The sequence below is a fragment of the Linepithema humile genome, chromosome 4 (assembly GCF_040581485.1).
Source record: "Linepithema humile isolate Giens D197 chromosome 4, Lhum_UNIL_v1.0, whole genome shotgun sequence".
NCBI lineage: Eukaryota > Metazoa > Arthropoda > Insecta > Hymenoptera > Formicidae > Linepithema > Linepithema humile.
Window position 1 is genome coordinate 30695078 of NC_090131.1, and position 20886 is coordinate 30715963.

The 20886-nt window shown below is 33.2% G+C and overlaps 2 protein-coding genes across 4 annotated transcripts; one reads left to right on the top strand and one right to left on the bottom strand.

Moving 5' to 3' along the window:
- The first annotated feature begins 28 nt into the window (after window positions 1–28).
- Dop1R2 (dopamine receptor 2) lies at window positions 29–20231 on the top strand. Of its 3 annotated transcripts, XR_001100571.2 has the most exons (5): window positions 29–1213; window positions 4089–5821; window positions 13370–13454; window positions 14515–14838; window positions 16717–20231. XR_001100571.2 is itself a non-coding variant. In XM_012365083.2 (4 exons), exons 2-4 carry the CDS (start codon window positions 4614–4616, stop codon window positions 16834–16836), a joined length of 1413 nt encoding a protein of 470 aa, XP_012220506.1. In that variant the 5' UTR covers window positions 29–1223; window positions 4089–4613; the 3' UTR covers window positions 16837–20231. The 3 variants fall into 3 exon arrangements, 2 of the variants coding, with proteins under 2 accessions (XP_012220506.1, XP_012220505.1); XM_012365083.2 differs by lacking the exon at window positions 14515–14838 and having other exon boundaries at window positions 29–1223; XM_012365082.2 differs by lacking the exon at window positions 14515–14838.
- On the bottom strand, window positions 9847–12396 carry LOC136999360 (uncharacterized). The gene has a single exon (XM_067353144.1). It carries the CDS (start codon window positions 12205–12207, stop codon window positions 10315–10317), a length of 1893 nt encoding a protein of 630 aa, XP_067209245.1. The 5' UTR covers window positions 12208–12396; the 3' UTR covers window positions 9847–10314.
- Window positions 20232–20886: the final 655 nt, after the last annotated feature.

The following is a 20886-nucleotide window of genomic DNA, read 5'->3' on the forward strand; positions in this document are numbered from 1 at the left end:
GCTGTGGCGAAAATCGTAAATAGCTTTGAGAAAAACTTACGTCGTAAATCCTAATTTAAAATTAATATGTTCTATACTACATACACTGCGCGGAACAGAGACAATATTTAAGATCTGTATGCAATATTATTATTTCTTGCTTGCAAAATTGTTGCTCCCAATTTTCAATATATTCTAGCTTAACAGCAAAATTTAAAAGTAATCATTTTTACTTTCAAGACACAATAAATCGGAAATTGAGATGTAAATATAAAATTTTGATATTTTTTGCAGAGCAACATAAGAAAAGAGCAATGTGATAAGATAATATATTCTTTTAATTTCTGCAAGGGTTTAACAAATTTGTAGAAATTATACATCACATGTCAACACAAGGCAAACCTACGAGAGATAACGCCAGGAGTAAAATTAAGAAATGATTAAAATTAAACAGACCGGCGTAGAAAGAGAAAGGGAAAGAGAGAGAAAGGGAAAAAGAGAGAGAGAGAGAGAGAAAGAGAGAGAGAGAGAGAGAGAGAGTGATGTCATTAATATAAAACTGACGTAGAAAAAGTCTACGTCATATCCGCGTATATTCGTGCTATAGTGACGCACGTGCAAGAAACGGGGGTGTCTCGAGCAAAAGTTGATAAGGGCAAAAGTGCGTGTGTGTGCGCGCCGGGGATGATGCGGCTTGACGCGGCTCGATGCGGCGCGCAAGCGCTTCGGGTGCAGCCGAGCTTTCGAGCCACGCGATGGTAGCAGTCTACCGTCTAAAACCGCGAAACCACATACCACGTTCTCGAGGAAGAGCGCCACAACGCAGTCCGAGGTCAGACCTCTCTCGTTTATCGTTTTTGTGCGCGTTTCGAGCAAGTATTTAAGAATGCTCGCGATTTTTCATTTTTTTTCTTTCTTTATCACGTTTCTTGATACTGTCGTTCGTTTACATTCGATACCGACATTTGACAACACAAACTAGATCACGACAGTTATCTCAGCAGCATCACTATTGCCTCGAATGTTGTGACATAGTGCATGTAGTGCAAATCGATTGAATACCGACGATCGGGAGAAACCGTGACCTTGAAAGTTCACGTGCAAGCGGGACGTGACAGATTAGGAAGCAATTAACGCGCGTTATCCAGCAATGCCACGCTAATGAAGAACAACCGTGGTACTCGCGTATCTTCTTTGACAGAAGAATGGACAATCGGTTTACAATGTGCAAAAGGTATATAGTGGTACGCACAATATCACGTTTCGATCCTTATTTAATCGTCCTACTATTGTCGCTTTTGTAGTTTTGGAAACGCTTTCCTTCGTTTTAGCAGATTGAACAAAACACAAGTTTATATAAGTTTTATTTTCAATTGTACTAATGTGTTGACTGTATTCTACGTTTAATTAAAATAGCTACAAACTTCGTAAAACTCACTTCCATTAATGGCGTGAGAAGGAATTTTCTTATGCGTGTGTAGAATCAGTATTACTTACTAACATTAAATTTTATTCCGATATTTAAACATTATTCTGAAAATCAATTATTGAATATCTCGAATATAAATTCAACTTAATATTTTATCCAACCCAATATTTTTAATTCTCGAATATTTATTCCGTTATTTGGTTAATTCAAGCTTTTGTCTAAACTCCTTGACAAATATTTTCCATATATTTACAAAATTATGTGTTATATAAAAAGGATTAAGGATTTAACAATACACGGTAAAATGCTACAAAATATCGTGGTAAATGAAATTAATTCCGCCGATGTGCACACTTTATGCATGATACTTTAACGTTAAAAACACTTTAAACAACATTGTTGTCTTTTTATTTCATTTAGTATACTCGATTGCGAAAAGCATATTGTAACATTTTCAATTATTTAAGGGGCTGAAATTCATGGCTTATCGATGTGACAAAGATAGAAAGAAATATCTATCTTAAGACGAGATAATATTATCGAAGATTGCAAGCTTATAGAAGGAGCATTCGCTATTCAATAAAAAATTATAAAGATCAATAAATTTCATATATCTCTTTGCTAAGTAGATTGAATAGATTGATTAATACAAAATATCGCATATAAAGTATAATACTACTAAATAAAAAATAATATTCTAATATTATGCTTCTTTTCGTCCTGTTATGAAAATACAGCTTCAAAAAAGTAAGTTTGTGTGCTATTAAAAATTTTAAAGTGTTAACATTTCATAGTATAATATTAAACTAAAATAATACCTTCATCATATTGGCGCGCTTATATAAATTACATTTTATAATTCGCAACTTTAATCACGCGTTTCTAACATTAAAGCGGAGATTGTTTAATCAGTCAGTACCGGTGTCAGTACCGGTGAAGAATTGCCTCGTTATAAAACGGAATAATCAGATAATTCGTTAACATATTTTTTTTATTTATTGCATTATTAAACTTTCGCATGTGATGCGAGTTGAAAGCGTAAATCAAATATTATTGAAAATTTCAGATTAAATTCCAGTATTCTATTTAATGTGACTTTTAGTATTAGATCTAGCAGCAAAAATAATCAGAAATTGTAAATACAAATTATTCCGCATATCAATATATCATATTGTGATACACAATTTATTTTTACTACGTTATCAAAATAATTTAGTGTAAATATTTATCTAAACAGAATAGATTATATAAATATATTTTTGTAAAAAATAACTGAATTTTATACGTGTAGAATAAATAAAAATATCTAGAGAGACAAATGATAATAGACTATTGACACCTACTAACTTCCGGCTTACACGATTATCACTTAACTAATCTTATGTAATTTTGCAATTGGTCGTGACGGGGTCACAAATGCGAATACGATCAAGCCTTGTAAAATAGATTCCTTCTGCCTCTGACTCGACGAAGTTAATTCACATTATCATATAAATCATTCCGGTGGTGAACAGAAAGAGAGAAAAAGAAAGAGAGGGAGAGAGTGAGAGAGCAATATTTTATATATATATATCTATTTGATATGTACGAAGTTGTACAATGTTTATTTTCTTTAGTATAGTCTTAATTAATTGTTAATAAAAGCACTTGAATAAATATGAATATTTTATTTAAAAAGTTATTTTGCAAATGTAATAATTAAACAATTTAAGAAACATTACTGTTATGTCATTATGTTGCAAAATATTAACGTTTTATCTTCCGATCTTTTCTTTCGATTTCTCGCTTTTTTGCTCTTGGTATCTTCTTTTATTCTCTCGATCAGTAAGTTATCTTTATCCTCTCTTGAGCCCTCTATCGCAATTTCGCAAGTTTCCAAAGAAAATGGAAAGAAATCACACATTGATCTAACTCAACTTTTATAAAGAAACGTAATATAAGGATTTGTTCTTTGAAAGAAACACATTCTTCATTATAACTGCGCATTTATAGCGTAGCGGAATTCCGTTTACCGACAAAATATTGAAAAATTATTAATTAAAAATATTTAATTCACATTTGAGTCTCATTTCTTAAAAGTAATGTGAGTATTGAACATCTTAGAAAGAGCAGATATTTTTGTTCTACCATTCTAGAAAAAATGTGTTTTTCATTAATAAGCTGCCTGTCTTAGGAAAGTTATTTTTTGTAATACTATGCATATCGATCGCCATTGGTACTGTTCATCCGTAATGACCAAGTTCAACGGCGGCCTTCTCCAACAACTATGTGTAAAATCGAGTATATAATACACTGCTAAAACGAGGGAGGTCGCAAAGAGACGCAAAAGTGCGGGGTCAAAGATGATTGTGATAATCACTTGATGATGAATATCTATAAATAAATATAGCCAGTGAGAAAATGGTTTATAATGTGCTGAAAGAAAATATCAAAGTTTTTTCAAACCATTTACTCGTGGCTAATATAAAATTTAAGTTTGTTTAGCGAATATAATTGTAATACAGTTACTGGAAATAGAGATACTTTGCAAGAAAAAAAGCATTTGACCAAGAGATACAGAATTTAACGTAATAAGAGTAAAATTGTTTGATTCGTGAACTTTTATATCTCATTTTTCTCATTCTCAAGTACTTTCTTTAGAAGATAAACTTACTTCTACGAATCCAATTACTTGTTTCAGATGTACAAAAGAAAGGTAATCCTAGTCGGATAAAAATACTGATGGAAGCAGGAGAAATTTAAACTTTTGACATTATTCCTCAATTATGCTGTATTCTTTATACATTACCTTAACATCTCAATCAAGGGGAACACATTGTGCCAAACACTACTATCTATTAAACAAACATACGACAAATATTAACGGAGTCTGAATTTTATAAGATATGATTAAATCATAAAATGACGAAAATTTAAAGATTGATCAAATATTAAACTATTTCTTCAGAATATTTTACGTGACAATCTGGCGAGTGTAAAAGTATATTTTCGGAATTATAATGATTCGTGGCATCTTAGCGAAACAAGATGAGCGATCGAGCGAAAATGAGAATTCACAAAAGTACAAACGCAATATCGACGCTCTGACATCTCGCCATTTAACTGCAAGAATTGAGAACATCGAGATTATCTCGAGCAATCGCACGTCAGGGTGATTGCGGACGAAAGACCGTCCGTAGTGGCAGAGCTGCGCACGGCGAACGACATGAACGACAGCGAGATCTATTTATTGAACTGGGACGAAGAGCACGCACTGAATAACGATTTCGGCAGAAGTTTCTACAACGCTAGTTATCCGCCGTTCAATCGCACGTACGAAGATCCCGAATCTCTCTGGGATCTCGCTACAGATCGAATTGGTCTCGCGATTGTCCTGCTGCTCTTTTCCGTAGCCACCGTTTTCGGCAATTCGTTGGTGATCCTCGCGGTATTTCGCGAAAGACACCTTCACACAGCTACAAATTACTTCGTAACTTCGTTGGCCTGCGCCGATTGTCTAGTGGGTCTAGTAGTGATGCCTATTAGTGCGGTGTACGAAGTGCTGGAGAACCGTTGGCTGTTCACAACAGACTGGTGCGATGTTTGGCGCTCGCTGGATGTTCTCTTCTCCACCGCGTCTATCCTGAATTTGTGCGTCATCAGCTTGGACCGTTATTGGGCGATCACCGATCCGTTCACATACCCGATGCGAATGAGTAGAAGACGCGCGGTCATTCTAATCGCTATTGTGTGGATCTGCTCGAGCGCGATTTCCTTCCCCGCGATAGCGTGGTGGCGTGCCGTGCGAACCGAGCAAGTGCCGGAAAACAAGTGCCCCTTCACGGAAAATCTCGGTTACCTGATATTCTCGTCGACAATCAGCTTTTATCTGCCGCTGTTCGTGATGGTTTTCACGTATTACAGAATCTATCGTGCCGCCGTGATACAGACGAGGAGTCTGAAGCTCGGCACGAAGCAGGTGATGATGGCGTCGGGCGAGCTCGAACTTACGTTGAGGATACATCGAGGCGGTACTACCAACACCGATGCCAAGCACCTGTTTCGCACCGCCTCGAGTACACCCGAAGATCTTCAAGATCTGGAAGAACCATTAACGGCTCTTCACAATAATGGTCTCACTAGAGTACCTTCCACGCGGATCAACAAGCAGCATTTGGGCACGAAAAATTTCTCCCTCTCGCGTAAGCTCGCCAAATTTGCCAAGGAGAAAAAAGCGGCGAAAACCCTCGGTATCGTTATGGGTGTTTTCATCATTTGCTGGCTGCCGTTCTTCGTTGTGAATCTATGGTCAGGATTTTGCACAAGATGTATATGGCAGGAAGAAATCGTATCTGCAGCCGTCACTTGGCTCGGCTGGATTAATAGCGGAATGAATCCCGTGATATATGCTTGCTGGAGCAGAGACTTTCGTAGGTGAGTCTTTTTACATCATTCAGTGTTAATAAGTCTCTTTCATAGTAATATTTCTTTATGCTAAGGCTAAATTTGGAAAAACATATCCTTGATTTTTTCCCATTTTTCATCATTGTCTATCACATTGACATAAGAAATATTAATGTAAAGTACATTATCAAATTTAATATTATTTTTACATCCGTTTCTTATATTATATATGTACAGCAAATATAATGCGACAGTAATGCTACGGTAATACGCATTACGTCGGTATAATCATCGTGCACGTCAGTCTATATTTTGTCTATAGTTTGCTATCTATTAGTACATTATTATAGTTATTTATCTGATCGTTACCGTATCTTGATGTAAATATCGATTTTATTTCTTACAACTTCGTCATAACTACGCAACCAAACTGAATACTTATCAAACGAACTAACATTGAGAAAGACAACAATTTTTGAAAAGAGAAAGAATATTACGAGAAGGAATTTTTGCGAGATTGTAAATCGATTTTAAATCAACTCCCGTTTTCTCCTTTTAAAACATCTTCTATAAGGTATAGTGAAGTGTATATATACGACAGGGATTTTCCGTAAAGACAGCGAAAGAGAGAGTTTAGCTAGCGTGGATTGTGGGTGGATTAGGCAGAGATCCTTTAGTAAATTACTTTTATTTGTCCGCGCCCAAAATGAGCTTAAAGTTTCAGGAACAAGCGTACATCCAATTATTTTCTTTCTTCGTCTCCTCAAGTGCAACTGGAACGTAACATTCGCGAAAAACATTCTTTGTCTTAAATATTTCTTTCATTTAATAACAACTCAATTCTTAAATTGGAGGATTCGAAATTTTCTTATTCTCTGTGAATGATCTTATTCTAAATTAAATTAATTCTCGAGGAGATTCGTATAAAATCTCACTGTTTGAACTTTTGCCATATAGACACGATTCCAAGTTAATGAGCTGCAAAAACATTTTATGATTTTATTTAAAAAGGTAAATTATTCATAAAGGTTACCAATATTGTGATACTTGACGGATTTTCGGAATAAGATATATAAGAAATTTTAGTAATAAAAGATTATATACGCTTCTACAAACGAATTAACGAGCTGATTTGTCTCACAATGTAGACACACGTACTCGTATGCTAAATCGTAAATCGGAGCAAATTACACTACTTGACGGGGGCGATATAACGCTGACGTTGAATAGAGCCGATACGGTTTGGCTGACGCCAAACGACGTTGTGTACGGCAATCCCACGTGTAACTATCACGCTTCACGGGTATTTACTCCACGTATACAGGTAAATGTAAAATCAATAGACCGCGTGCTTTCTTTATGGTATACAGGGCTGTGAGGGCCTATCTTCTAGGTCGTAAAATGGATAGTTCGATCGCTGTGAACGAGCGGATATTAATAAAGATATAATTGCAACTTTGTATAGAAAAGAAAGACGATCTAAAAGATACGGAGTTCAACAATAGCAGTGAAAGTAATAAAAATAATAACTTAGTGATTCCATTACTCATCGATAAAAATATAGCTTTTCTAGTAGTTGGACGAATGATTCACGGTGATCGTATCGCATTAAACCGTGTTTTCTAAAACGCCTCCACCCTGAGTTAATTATAATCGCGCCGTTTAAACAAAATCTAGACAATTCTTTTTTTAATATCTTTAGTATCCAAAGTAAAATTACAAGTATATAAGTAGCACAAAGAATAGAAAGAAATCTTTATTAAAAACGATAAACTGATACGATTTGTTTGAACTAGATTTTTTCCAAATTATAACAATTCTGTTCCGCTTCAACTGGAATGGTATGGATTCTTCCAAAATAACACGTATTTGATGCGTAAAATATTTTTTATCACGACAAAATATAAAAAAAGTAGGAAAAATTAACTTGTGAGTAAAAAAATATGTAAATAATGCAAAAACTCAGGAATTATCGATTGCATCCGTATCGTTTCAATATTATCTGAAACGATAAGAACTTTCAAGCATAGAACGTATGGACTGGTCGCAAACAAAAGCAGCATTACTTTGAAATCGAGAGAGTAATCTGCCTCTGAGTTCGTAAAATCTAAAATTTCACATTTCGAGCTTTTATTTCGCATTGTATCGCGTGGATTATTTCATCTCTGTCAGCGCTACTTTGTCCTATGTTTTTGTAAGCTGACACTGCGTACATGTATTTTAAATTTTGCACAAATTCTTTTTATTAAGCCTATACGTATATAGATATTTTGCAATAGATGCCGAGATTAAGAAAATTTTTTTTTAAGGAAAATGTCGATGTAAAATTCAAGAAAAATGAGTGTCAGTGTAAAAAAATACAAATCGAGATTCGTATCAGAGTTTAAAAGAGCGGCGGAAGGAAGGCAAGTAATAACGTTCTATTAGCTGGTGGACCGAGCAAAACCAGGTCACCGATCTCATAAAGAGATTTCGAATTCAAGGACGGCCGATTTTCCGTCGCTGTTTTGCAAATAATCGGCGTCATCAATGTTCCTTGAATCTATTCCGTCCCTTTTTTTATCCAGGATCTGATACGCCGTTATAAATCGAGCGTGTGCTAGCGATAGTAAGGAATAAAGGCTCGAGATTTAAACGAAAATAGGCACAATATAATCTCGCTGCTAATTACATTGATTAATAATCTTGTATTTTGACTTTTGGTCGGAGAAAAATTATTATATAATAGTAAGGAATATATATAGTTTATTTTTATAGGTTGAATATAACTGCACTATTATATATATGCCTACTCACTAACTGATATTCTTTACAAAATCAATCTAATCTATAGTGCTAAATAAATACACATAAATTCATATCATCATATTTTTATGTAGATTATAAACAAAAATGTGTCAAGATCTTGCTAAGTAATTGACTTTTCTTAACAAGTCTTTTCGTGATCGACGATGCAGAATGACCATGTGTGTCGCGAAAAAAATAAATAAAAATGAAAGCGTGACCCATACAAATGGCGCAGTGCATAGTTGCCAAAATCTGGATTCAACATCGTCGAGACGTCGTGTCGCCTCGTATCCGGCGCCAAACAGTCTATATATTTTGTCGTTATTCGTTACTAAAAACGGGGAGATTTGCCTGACTAAAAGCAATAAAAGAGAGCGAGAGAGAAAGAAAAAGAGGGAAAGAGGAGGGAGAAGGGGCGAGAGAGGGAAAGCCAGGAATGAAGGGTGGAAGAAGGTAAGATTACGAGATTAGGCTTGGTAAGCCATAGTCGTAAATTTGCAAGGTTCATCCCCTCCCCATTTCTCTTTCTATGGCTCTTTAGTACTATACTCCTTTTTCTTAACTCCGTTATCTTTATATGTTCCGCAAGCTTCAATTCGATTCGAGACGCGGATTTTTGTATCATAGAAGACTTGATTAAATTAACATTTTAAAATACAATAAATTTTATTTTGTGTTTTATAAGAATAATATTTTTCTGAATTTCCAAATTTTAATATCAGATTCAAATGCATATACAGGAAGTTATAACATTCTAAAATACTTCTCGCGCTCGGAAATTTTAACAAGCCTACTTAATATTCGTTGTAATGACATAGTCATCACAATTTCCAGTTCGATACATCGCACACTATGATTCAATTGCATTCCGATAGAAATGTATTTTGCGCACGTTTCACCGTCATTAGAACGTAAACTCAATGGCAATAGCTGATTACACGAGCATCGGGCCAATCGGTCGAACGGACCTTTCGTCCGCAGATTGAATCGTTTTGTCGCTGATGTATCAACCCGATGACCGGAAATCACTCTTCGATTAGTTCTAATTAACAACGCTATATTGCTTTTTAACTCTTTCGTTCACACAAAAGTTTACAGAACGACATAATCACGCCGTAATACAACTAGCACTTCGTATAATCAATCACTCGATAATTCTATAAATTAAAAGAATAAAGAATTAACTTGTTTCTCTTTTCCATTCGCTTTCTCGTATTAGTTAAAAAAGCTACTTCTCGTGCAATTAATATGTTAATATTAATTGGCACCTTGCAAAGTGCAACATACTTTTTTCCATTCTTTTTACGGTGTATATAAATTAAAGTACAGTCAATAATGCGGGCCAGTAAATCTTGGTATTGACATAATATACTTCTAAAAGTTTTGCTTCCATTAGCAAACTAAACAGAAGAGTTTAATGAAATTAGCTCGAAACTTTTCAAATTAACTCACTGCGAGATTGTTTTATCTGAGAGACGTGGTTAAATATTCTATGGAATCTCAATAGACTTATTATGGACGGTTAATAAATCGAGATAAATGTCACTGAAGGAGGAAATCTTTCTGCGAGATATGATAAAATTATTCTTAAAAAGCTATTCTTATCAACCATTAGTAAAATGCCATATAATATTTAAATAAAGAATATAAAATATCTAAAAAATGCTTTCTATTAAATAAAATTATAAATAGATTTTTATCTCGGTTTACTTGTAGAAAAATATTAAAAAATTAATTTACAAAAGTATTTTGGACGGATAAAAAATAACTTCTATAATTAATAGACAGCATCCACCGAGGTATCCTGTGATCAAGAGAAGAAAAGCAGGCGCGAGATCATCGAGCTCAACATTGGAATTGCTAGACTCATCTTGATCTGCATTATTACTTGTGTTCCATGATACCATGTTCGTCCAAAATTCAACAAGACCAGCTTGAACGAGTACTTGAATCTTGAAATTAAATTCGTCCAAGTACGGAAAATCTTTCCAAGTGGCGAGAGCTAATGGATAAGTGCCGACAGTTTCTTTTATAATATGAGCGTATTCTTGAGTGGACTTGTTAGCATCCGTCAAATTCAACATCACGAGAAGAGCTAAAGTGTCGTTTTTTCCTTGCATGAGATCCTGAAGCTGATTAATATAATCATACTGATTGAAAGTGATAAAATTCTCATGAAGCATGTGCACAATGTAGCTGTCTTTATCAGTATCGTCAGGCGTTTTTAATAAATGCTCGAATCTCTCGGTCCCGCCAATTTGTAGCCCCGAATTGATTAACTCTTCCATAGTTTCCATCTGAAGATCTGCCGCGGACGTGAGTTGCTCAGCCAGCGAACCCAAATAAAGTTGCGTGAGAAAAAAGCCAAAAAAGGCCCAAAATATAAATTTAATTCTGCTGGAAATTTTTGTTGGCTGACGGGTTGACACACCGAAAATCAATGCCGCAATGTCTAAAAACGAAATATCGTGAAATAAAAATAGCTTTACGAGTCCACCGATGATCAATGTGCAGATTATGGCGTACCAAACGTTTTTGGTGAACGGAGCTATTAAACCGCGTAGAGAAACGTTCGATTTAATCGGTATCATCCACGTGATACGCACAATACCGTAAGAAGTCGTGTATTCCGTTTTTCGTTGGGAATAACCAAGAGAGCACAGGAGACCACCGAATACCAAGTCATCAGTCGCGTTGTAAAGTCTTATACGTAGCTCGTCATCGATTGTACTGTTATTCGTCCACTCAATCATCTGCCTGTTAAGTCCGATTTTCATGCTATTCGCAATTTCTTCCACCATCATGCCTTCAACTCCGCCGAATTTCAAAGAGCCTGTGCTCTTGGAAAAATATGCGAATGGAAAATTATCAAAAATCGCTGCGCTGACGACACGAGAGTTGGTCGATTGCATTTTATTCGTGAAATATCGCCATCGGACTGCAATGGTTTCTTGTTCACATCTGCCGCGAAGTGCTGACTCGGCAGGTACGTACGATTCGTTGATTCGGACCGGAAGGCTGTCGGCGAGTAGAATCGAATCATTCACTGGCGCTAATATTACGAGCTTGAATATCGATCGCTGCCACATTTGTAGCACCAGCGTGTTGGCTTCTGTTAGAAAACTCTCTTCGTTAGTGAATGAATTCGTTAGCGCTATTACAAAATCGCCATCAAGCTGATAGGAATCCGTAAAGGAAAAATTGTTTCTTTCGAGAGCAATTGCGCTCTCTGTTAGAATGACAGCGTTTGCCGAAATATCATATGTTTCCATCATGTCCACTTGTTCCAAGGTTAATGTGTAAATAGCGATGTCTGTACGCAGTTCTTTCATGAACGGTTCTATGAGATCAGAAGTATCTTGCAAGTCGTTCGGTAGTAAAAGCGATATTCGGTCCGCATCTTCATAATATTCATCGATGAACGTCGTCGTACAAGAGATTAAACCCGATGATTTATCTCGCTGATTTTGACGTGCCACAAGATTCTTCAAAATAATAGATTGTTCAGTCATAAGCTGTAACGGTACTACAATGCTAACAGCGGTGGATATCAAAGTAATAAAAAAAAGACGATGTAGACAGCCTTGTGACCGATTAAAGTCAAGCAAATTCAATTTAACGTTATCCATGTTATTTCTCAGCACTTGTCACATTCATTGCGCAAACTGCAACTCAACTGTTTTAAAATGCAGCATTCGCATATTATATTACTCGTATATATTTGATCTATGAAAACGTAAAAGTCCAATTTAAATAATGATAGGATCAAAGAGTGTAAATATCATATAATATCGTTCGTACGATCACAGAAAGAAACGATCTGTTTATTAACCACTTAGTAATATGAACTATTCATGCATATTACATTATATATACAGGATGTTTCAGAGAAAAAAGTAATTAAATTTAGAAGGAAATAACGTAGATTATTTTAAGAAAAGTTCACGTAGACAGATGTTTTATTTGCAAACAGTTTCCTAGAGAGAGCTATTTAATGCATAGTTGCAAAAGTTTTAACAAAAAAGAGATATTATTGTTTCTAATATTTAATATTTAAATGACAAATATGTTATAATAAATTTTTAAAGCCAATAAACGCTAACAGAGTTAGATCTAGCGAAAGTTTTGATGGTATTGCTATGACCGATTTACTGGAAAAATTTTTTTTATTCATTTATTTATTTTGTTGATATGCTCGTTCAGATGAAACATGAAAGTACACCACACATATTTACACAATATATAAAAAATCTTGAAAAACAAAAAACACCTTTTGATCCGGAATTTTTCAATTTTTAGAAAACTGTTGACGGCATTCTTTTCAATGGCAGCAATAACACTATCATTGCAAAAACCATAAAAAAACATAGTAAATTTATACGTTTATGAAGATGTAGGGCATTTTTGATAACATTTCTATAAATGTAAATTTTTTTGCATTGTAACATTGAAAGGATGCAGTATATATGCGATATTGACCGTTTGTCACACATTTTCATCACCGTAGCCTTTATGTAAAGATTCGTACATATGATACTTAAAAAAATAACGGTCATGCAATCTTGACATTAAACTACACTTAGCGTCACGATATTATGCGTGATATTGCATAAACGCACTTGTCTGTAATGTACTTGTTTGCACAGCCTAAATCTGATTAATATATTAATTCCATGGCTGAATAAAAAAAAAACAGAAACTTATCTAAATTAATATTTTTTTATTACGATTTTGCCATATTGTTTGCAATTTGACTAAAGTTAGATAATATATTATATTTTTTCGTTTCAGAGCTTTCGTCAGAATTCTATGTTACTGTTGTCCAAGACGAATGAAACGACGGTATCAACCAGCATTTAGGTGTAAACCAAGTCAGGTAAGTCTAACAATATATATATAAGTTACTTTAATAGTACTATATATTACTTTTTCATAAATATTTTTAATTCAAAGTAGAAATTGGCCTGTTAAATTGCGATATATTATATTGATATCTAATCGTAGGACTAATTTGTAATTTGGATTCCTTTACCTTTACATTTAACTTAATTTAGAATAATCTTTCCTGAATCATTCCTAAATTCTAAATAAAACAATCATATTAATTGCATTCAACAATTATGCCTTGTTGGTCACCGGTGATTATCATAAACGGAAAGTCCAGTTCCGGTCATCGGTGACCGCGATAAATGTGTTAATAAATACTGAGTTGGAGAAAAAAAAAAAGAAGGGAGGAAAAATAATCATCATCATTCTTCGAGAGGAATTCTGGTGCTCCTGTGATGGTATCGCGTAATAAACGCGCACCGTACGGTAATAACATTTTTTTCAGGTCATTTTAAGACAATCCTAATATCGAAACATCAAAGCTACAATAATTTTTAAATAAAAGGCATTTAAAAAGTGAATCAATCAGATTGCTACAAATTTGCGCGCTCAGGCATGGTACATTACACAGTATATGTATGTGTATAAAATATTTAAATTATCTAAAATATTTAATTAATCTCTTTAATATTTTTTCGTAATATATATACGAAAGAAAGTGTATAATAAAGTGCTGCACTGTACAAATCTATGAAAAATGTAGCGTAATTTGCAGTGAGAGTTTTATAAATCTGACACGGTAACGAACATTTCTACATTGATAGATATTCCCTTCGTGTAACATTAATCTATTCGTTATGCTAATTAGTAATTTTTTTTAATAAAAATATTTAGAAAACACGATACATTTGTATTGTTTTCGATTGAAAACGCTGATGTGTTATAGTGTAACAGCAGCATATATCGCATTCGGAGAACGAGAGTAAAATGGGAATGTTGAACGGAGCAACGCTTCATATCACAATCTTATTAATAATTCGGAAGACAGGATACTATTAACGTTTATCACTAGGTACGGGCACGTGTATCCAGTATATTACTTTTTTCAGAAATTCGCATCCGGACGATACTACTCCGCGTATTCGCTCCATCACATACGAGGATGTCGAGAAAATTCCAGCGACCAAACCTACATTTAACAACGGAATATCATCGCGAGCTGGTCGTCGATTGTTGATAGTTGGAATTCCTCGAAGCCTTTTTTCTATTTTCATCTCTACCATTTCCCTCTTGTCCTTAGAGCAATAGATCAAGCAATATAGCAATTAGTTTTGCAAGCCATCACGATTCTATCTGATTCCCAAATCCTTATGTATCAGAGATCAACGAACATCAACGAATATCAACACATTCCCATAGAATATAGATTCTCGGTACGTGACTAGTAAATGTCAACTTAAATACGCACTTGCACATAACACTGTTCGTTACCTAAAAAAATGCACTTTTTTAATATAGGCACTCTCATTACTTATCTTTTGGTATGATTGTTTTGAAAGGCTATCCTTTTCACATTACGCAAATGCTCCTTCACATTCTGTTTAATTTTTGATTATTCATATATCATTCCGGATAAAATATAAAAACAAAAAAATCTGAATAAACTTTTAATTCAATAATCTACATATAAATACTTTTGCGTGGCTGTATTGCTAAAACGACAGAAATACGAAATATAGGATTTAAAAAAAAAGGAGTGAGAAAAGACAAAAAATACGGAACACTATTTGACTTTAGGGAATTGAACTCTGATAGAATGAACGAGAAAACTCTGATACAGTTACTATCCCGAGAGATAGGAGAGACGGAAAGTAAAAATAAGTGTAGAAAATTTTAAATCCTAAATTTTAATCCTTCTTCCATAAATAATTGCGCGAAATATATACAACATCTCGATCTTTTACATTTTAAATATTTGCAAAACAAACTCTTTTCTAATGAGAATTGTTAATTATATCAGTAAAAATATCGATCAAAGTATGAACTATATTTGTCTTGAAAAAATATAAAGATAATTTTGGAGAAGTCGGCAAAGTATGCAAACACGATCAAAAGAAATGTAACGTCTATTCGATTTAGCCTACTCAGCCTACTTTATCTATTTTATCGGTAAACCTGAAATTTTTCACTCAACTCTCGTTCACATTTACGATAGCATTTTTCTCACGGCTGGCTGAATATTGAATTATTTGCTTTACGGCCAAGAGCTATCGAAAAACCGTTTAACTACCTAAACCAACCCTCTCTTCATTCAACCTGGGGTTGTCTCTTCGACCGCACTATTCGCATGATTCGGCGCAAAGCCGTGTATACACAGGCGAGCGTGAAGTGTAAAGCTTGTCGCTGATCCGTGGCGACCTTTAAAGGGAAGCAACGAGCGCGGAGAGATTGGTTGCGTTTGAAGCAAACCCGATGGATCGATTGTACCTAGGACGACGACAGGAGAGCTCATCAAATAAAAGTACGCGATTGACTTCCGCAGAAACAAACAACCGGCGACAGTTGTTTTATAAAAAAGTGCCTAAGACAGATATTTATAGTCGTAAATAATTTTCAACCTTTGATATGAGAGTGTAATTAATTACTGATTCATAGGTCGTTTGTCCAAATACTTGAATTAATATTTTATGAATATCTTACTCATTTTTATTTGCAAAAGATCTGTTATTACATATTTAGATTTCATAATATTATTTATAGTAGATATCCTTCAGTATATCCGCCTTCAGCCTATTGTCGGTTACAGTAAAAATCCTCAAAGTTCCTCAGATACCCGTATGACACGAGAACCCGCATTACGTGTATTAGCACTGCACAAGTATGCATACTATACGGATATGATTTGTTTTACCCGTCGAAATTAAGATCTCATTAGGATCTTTGAATTATCCCTTTCAAAAGATAATTATATTATGAAAACAAAAAATATCAAGCTTCGACTATCAATAATATATTTCTCCCTAAAAACTCACATCAATCCTTGGAATAAAAAACGAAAGATGTATTGATACAAGAGCAGAAAATTTGATAATAAGATTCGCACTGAAGAATCAAAATATGTAGAGTTATATGTAAAATTTTTTCATATTAAAACTCCAATCTTATGTTTTTCCAATCGAAGGATCGATATGTATATTTTTAGAGAAATGAAAAAATATTATAAATGTGTAAAATATGTTATTTCGATTTTTATAATAATGAATGTTAATAAATTATTTGTGATAAATGCGAAAACAATAATTTTGTTTCAGTATATTTCCGGAATGGGAACGGGAGGACAAGCAAGTAATGTGAGCTATAGCAGCGTCAGCCAGAGTAGCGACGGCGGTATATGTCTGACCGGAAATGGGCCCTCCGGAGGTGGTATGTGACGTCACACATCGGCTCGATCAGGGCCACGTCGAGAACGCGCGATTCGATTCCGCGATGCATAATTAAAAACATAATTGAAGTGTTAATTTTCAAGAGAGAGACTAACAGAATTGTTCTGCGCAATTCACAATCAGCTTTGTGCCTGAAAAAATGTCAAGAAGAAACTTTTGAAACGTGTGAAACATTCTAAAATGTTTTTAAACTATCCGGTTTATCGCCGCGAGACAGTGCTGTTACGGAAATAAGAACAATGTGAGCAACGTAAAGACATCTATATAAGTGAATAAAGACTGCAAAATATTTACGAAAACACGTACTTAATAGTAAATTAACTAGTTTGTAATTAGTTTTTAAATAAGTAGTTTTAAAAATCGCCATGATTTGAAAAAATTGTTAAACTTTTGTTTGCATACACACGGTGTGTTATTAATATCTTCTATTTCCGGTTGGGCATTTTCGGGATATCCGGAGTGTACCGTGTCTGAATAGTTGCATTTAATTAGTTTTGTTAAATACATCAGTCAGATACATGAGTATGTATCAATGTTACCTCTAATTAATCAAATGTTTATGAAACCGTTCAAATTGTTTATAGAATTATAATGTGAAAATTAATAATCGATGTAAATTAACGCAACAATTGTTAGCAGGATTAATTATCTGATATCATTGATATAAGATAATTGTATAAGACCAAACTAGACATCTGCGATAAATTGATAGGCTCTGCTACTTGGCAATTTATTTGATGACGAGAAAAATAAAAAAAAATAAAAGCATGCGCACACACATATACATAGTTGAATGTAAATGCAAATAACAAATATACACACAAGAGGTAATCTCGATGAGAGAAAATGAATATTTTCCAGGCAATGTTTTCATCGCGTCTCTGAATAAACTAGAGAACATACATATTATATACATATACAAATAGTCTTGCAAAAAAGAGAAACCAGTCGTGTATGTTAAATATTGAAGATAGAAAAAAAGTAAAAGAAAAAAATATTTTGTTTTTGATATTTAAATCCATTGTACTTTATTTCATGTTAGAATAAAAGAATCGTTCTTTGAATTTAGATATTCATAAATAATCAATTGTTAGATATGTATTATATATTAAATATTCTTATAAAAAAAAATAATTATTAATTTCTAACTATAAAATACAATCACAAATTTATTCTAATATATATTCTAATACTTTTATTTTTTTTAAATACAAATTTGTAAAGGTTGGTAAAATTTACTTTTTCCAAATTAATAAAAAATACTTTATAAATTCAGGAATATTACTTATCATCAAGAAAAACTAATTTGATTTCTGCCGACACACACAATAGGGACCAAAAGTTTTAACTACTACTTTTTTCCTATCATCGATATCTTTTCGAAATACACACAGGACTTGTTCGCTTTTCGTACATAAAATATTTCAGAGAAGTCTACTCGAAGAATAATATTCATATTCATCATGTATATTTGTTATACATGGAATCTATCGACGATGTTTTTAATTCTCAAACTTTATTATATCTGTATAATATTTCATCAAATTGTTACACGCATGCAATCATTAATTGAAAAATACGAATCACATTAATTATGGATCACATGTTAAAATATTAGAAAAATCGTTCAAGTTTAATAGATTGTTATATTACTTATCCAAATATCTGCGTAAAAAACTGCGTAAAAAACAGACATAATTCTCTGATCAATTTAAATAAGATAAACTTTAAATTTTTATGTTTATTAGTTCTAACAAACAATTATGTACTGTAGTACTTATGGACAAATTTGATAAAAAAAATCATTACCATCCAGCTCAAATTATTAACATACATTAACAACACTTAAATAAATATTCGTGCAAAATTTAATTAAAATATACTGACCGATTTAGGGATGCTGAAGTTCTGTTTTATCGACTTTTATTTTTTCTAAATTTCTTTTCTTTTGGTTCTTTTGGCGTGGAATAAAAAATTATTTTCTGTAATTAAAGTACATATGCTAATAGTATAGGAAACGATTTGAAAGAATTTTTCACTCCACGCAGTAAAAAAAAAAATTTCACAAATAAAAGAAGGTAAAACAGGTCATAAATCTGCTTTACATCGTATTTTTTATTGCTTTTATAGAATTACAAATTCTTTTGTGTGATTAAAGTACACACGCTAATGTATTGAAGTCTGGTCAAATTAAAACCAAAAAACAAAAAAAATTTGGAAATATTTTACTGACATGCGTTGGTACACGTCATACAAATTTTCTTTCTTTTCTTGGTTCGAATTCGACCACACTTTATTCTATGATGTCCGGACTAAACCGGAGTTTTAATTGGATAAAAAAAATTATTTGATATGATTGATACGATTGGAAATCAACTTTAATATAATTTTAACCTGTCAAACTATGCACTCGGATAAGCCACAAGTAGGATTATCCTCCGATCTAGACCGGGCATTACCACAAGTACTCTAATCACACGAAAGGATTTGTGATCCTATTGAAGCAATAAAAAAAACCATGCAAAGTAGATTTTTGAGATTCGGTCGGTACTCGCATGATCATTGCATTACGCAACTTATTATAATGTCCGCGATTTGACAATTGTTCGTTATTTTGATTCTTGTGGTTAATTTTAGAGAGTATTTACATCTAAAAGGTTTTCTCTCCTTCTTTCTCTCATTTTCTCTCTCTTTCAATCATTAATTGAAAATATTTTTTATAAAAAAACGTTAAATTAATGTTTATGATATTGTAACTGTTCGTACAATAAAAACTTATTTAATGTTTTATATGAAATAAGAGAAATACATTGTTTTTAAATTTCAAAGATTTTTAACTAATTTTTATATTGTCAATTCATTTTTAAATTTTCTTTCTATGAAATTTTAATATTTCTCTATGTGATATCTACTATTTATACATAGTTTGATTCTATTACAACATGTTTTTTTATGTAAAATGATATTTTTTGATAGGAAATGTGTCGATTCATGCAAATACTGATAACAAAATTTTAGTAGTTACATGAAATATTATAAAACGACAAATCAAAACATAATAAATAATAAAAAAAAAATCATTGGAAAATCATACAAATGTCCTTTTTCTTTCTTCTAATACTTTTTTTAGAGAAAAAAAAATAAACTTCTTTTACTGTAAATACTGTCTAAATACAATAAAGCATTATGACAAATAGAAAGAATATTACTTTTTAATAAATACAATATTATAAAAATTGCATATAAGAAGTACAAAGTACATCTAAAATTTTAAAACTATACCCCAGTATTATTAGAAACTGTATCTATAAAAAATCTATAAAGTACTGTCCTTTATAATAAAATAGTAAGAAATAAAAATAATAAAAGCATGATTTCTATAATTGTTTCTTTTTTACTTTTATATACCATTCTCTTCACTCCCTTCCTCTTTTTCGAACAAATATAAATTAAAAAATATAAAAATAACCTCGTGTAAAGATAACGATGTTTCAACATAAGTAGTTACTGGAAATTCGAAAGCAACCGCTTCGACATTTTTTGAGGGATGCTTAGCGCAGAGCTCGACTTATAGCGCAGAGCTCGACTTATGATTTTCGATTATACAGGATTTGAACGACCCAGGGTTGGTTAATGACGTCATTGCAACCTCTCCACCAATGAAAGACTTGCATTTATAGTAAAATAGTGATTGATCAACCCTGGGTCGTTCAAATCCTGTATAATCGAAAACGCTATTAGTTTCCGCTGTTTGCGTGCGAAATGAGTGTTAGTAAATTATTTTTGAGGTCGATCATTAGCTTAGTTTACACCGATTGTTTAGTACGCGTACCAAGTACTAAATCAGCTTTTTTGATTGGTGTAGATTTTACACTAAACGATTTATACCTATCGGAGAAGCAGATTTAGTATTTGGTACGCGTACTAAACAATCGGTGTAAACTAAGCCATTATTAATATTGGGTGTTTACTTAGAACATATATACTGGAAGGGGCATAGCCTATCTAAATATACATAACAAAAGTGTCCCCTGCATC